Genomic DNA, 1,670 nt, shown 5'->3' with positions numbered 1-1,670 from the left:
TAATAATACGAGTAATAATAATAATATTAGATTGCATTTATATAGCGCTCTATCCCATACTGGTATAAGCTCTGAGCACTTTACACCAATCACATAATCATTCACATAAGAATAAACATTTCACAGAAAAAAGAAAAACCAGTTCAACCACATAAAGAGAAACGTTCACAACCATACATTAACCACGATCCTGTCTCCACGGCGGGCACCTGCGAAATATACAAGTTTGATCAACATTTTTTCAGTAGCCCACACACGCATTTTATTTTGACGACTCGTCAAAAAATGTCAAACGGGTTTGATAGGTCAAAATTTTGATTCAAATCCTTTTTTTTTCTTTTTTTGAAATCAAAACGCCCTATAACTCAGTAAAATTTTGTATCAATATTTTGATATCAAAATTTTGAAGCAAAATTTTGACGCTTTTTCGAACGTGTATAGGCCCCTTTAGAGTAGAGATGAGCTGTGTTCAATTCGTGATTCTCTGTTCCAGGAACCAAGCCACTGGTGTGGCCTCTGCCATGGCCCGACTCGGAGCGATGTTGGCGCCTTTTACAGGCATCATGGTGAGTACTGTCACGTCATCATTTGAGTCGTGCTACGTTTTACAAAATCTCTTTGTTTTGTTTTAAAGATTTTTTTGCCGTTAAAACAACAACAAAATGAAGAAAAAACCCCCACAAAAGATCCTAAAAAACAGAACAAAACAAAAAACAAACCGGGTTAAAAATAGAAATAAATGCACTATAACTGTGTGGTTTTGTTAGTTTTTTGGGGTTTTTTTTTTTTTGGGGGGGGGGGTTACAGTTGGCAAGCAATGTAAATTTATATTTGGTTGTGCCAGTGATTGATATTTTTTTTAGGAGCACTAACAGAGAACCAGTGTGTTATGACTAATATAGATATTAAAAAATGCTGACTCTCCCCCCACCCCCACGCGTAAAAAAGAAAGATAAAATGGACAAAATTCCCTCTTTACGCGGAAAAAATGGCAATTTCTTCGATTTCAGTATAATTTTGACTAGTGCTTGTTTTCACCACGATGGCTCGCGTCTGACGTTGCGACTCCTCTACTACATTGTTACGTTTTTCAAAATTCTCTTCATAGATGGAGATTGCAGTCTGGCTCCCAGGTCTGGTCATCGGGCTGTTGGCGTCACTGGTTGCCTGCGCTGTGACAGCTCTGCCGGAGACGAGGGGGAGAGAACTGCCACAGACCCTGGACGACCTAAAGGCCTGGTACGAAGAGGACAAGAAGAAGAAATCTGACAATAAATTAATCAACGACACTGAGACTGCGGCCTGATAATCACAACAGTTTTGATCGTCTTTTAAAAGCAAATTAAATAATTATAGTGGTACTTGCAAAAAAGAAAAATCAAAGGAGGACATAAGAAATGAACTACATAGCCCCCTTAACATTCGTGTCAATAATAAGTAAGTAAAACAGTTTTGGTTTTAGTAGAGGGTTTTACGGCGCTCGCAACTGCATAAGGTCATATGAGCGCCAAGGGGTGGATGTCAACAGAGAAGTCTTTACAGGGAATCAGGCTTACTCTGCTCACCTCTAAAGCTTCAACAGCACAAAGTCTGTTTCGACTATCAAGGCACCCCGGAAATAGCGGGTCACAAGAGAGTGACAAACATACAAAAGAAGTAGAGGAAAATGA

The 1,670-nt window shown here is 39.1% G+C and overlaps 1 protein-coding gene across 1 annotated transcript in view; it reads left to right on the top strand.

Annotated features, from left to right (window-relative positions):
- Window positions 1-1,378, top strand: part of LOC101849500 (solute carrier family 22 member 8-like) — a 9,050-nt gene extending 7,672 nt beyond the window's left edge. The window contains exons 3-4 of the mRNA XM_005109341.1: window positions 494-566; window positions 1,109-1,378. Coding sequence (XP_005109398.1) covers window positions 494-566; window positions 1,109-1,306 — 271 coding nt within the window. The 3' untranslated portion in view covers window positions 1,307-1,378. The remainder of the gene's footprint in view (window positions 1-493; window positions 567-1,108) is intronic.
- The last annotated feature ends 292 nt before the right edge of the window (window positions 1,379-1,670 follow it).

This window comes from Aplysia californica, unplaced genomic scaffold, assembly GCF_000002075.1.
Source record: "Aplysia californica isolate F4 #8 unplaced genomic scaffold, AplCal3.0 scaffold00768, whole genome shotgun sequence".
NCBI lineage: Eukaryota > Metazoa > Mollusca > Gastropoda > Aplysiida > Aplysiidae > Aplysia > Aplysia californica.
This window is presented reverse-complemented; position numbering and strand designations above follow the sequence as displayed.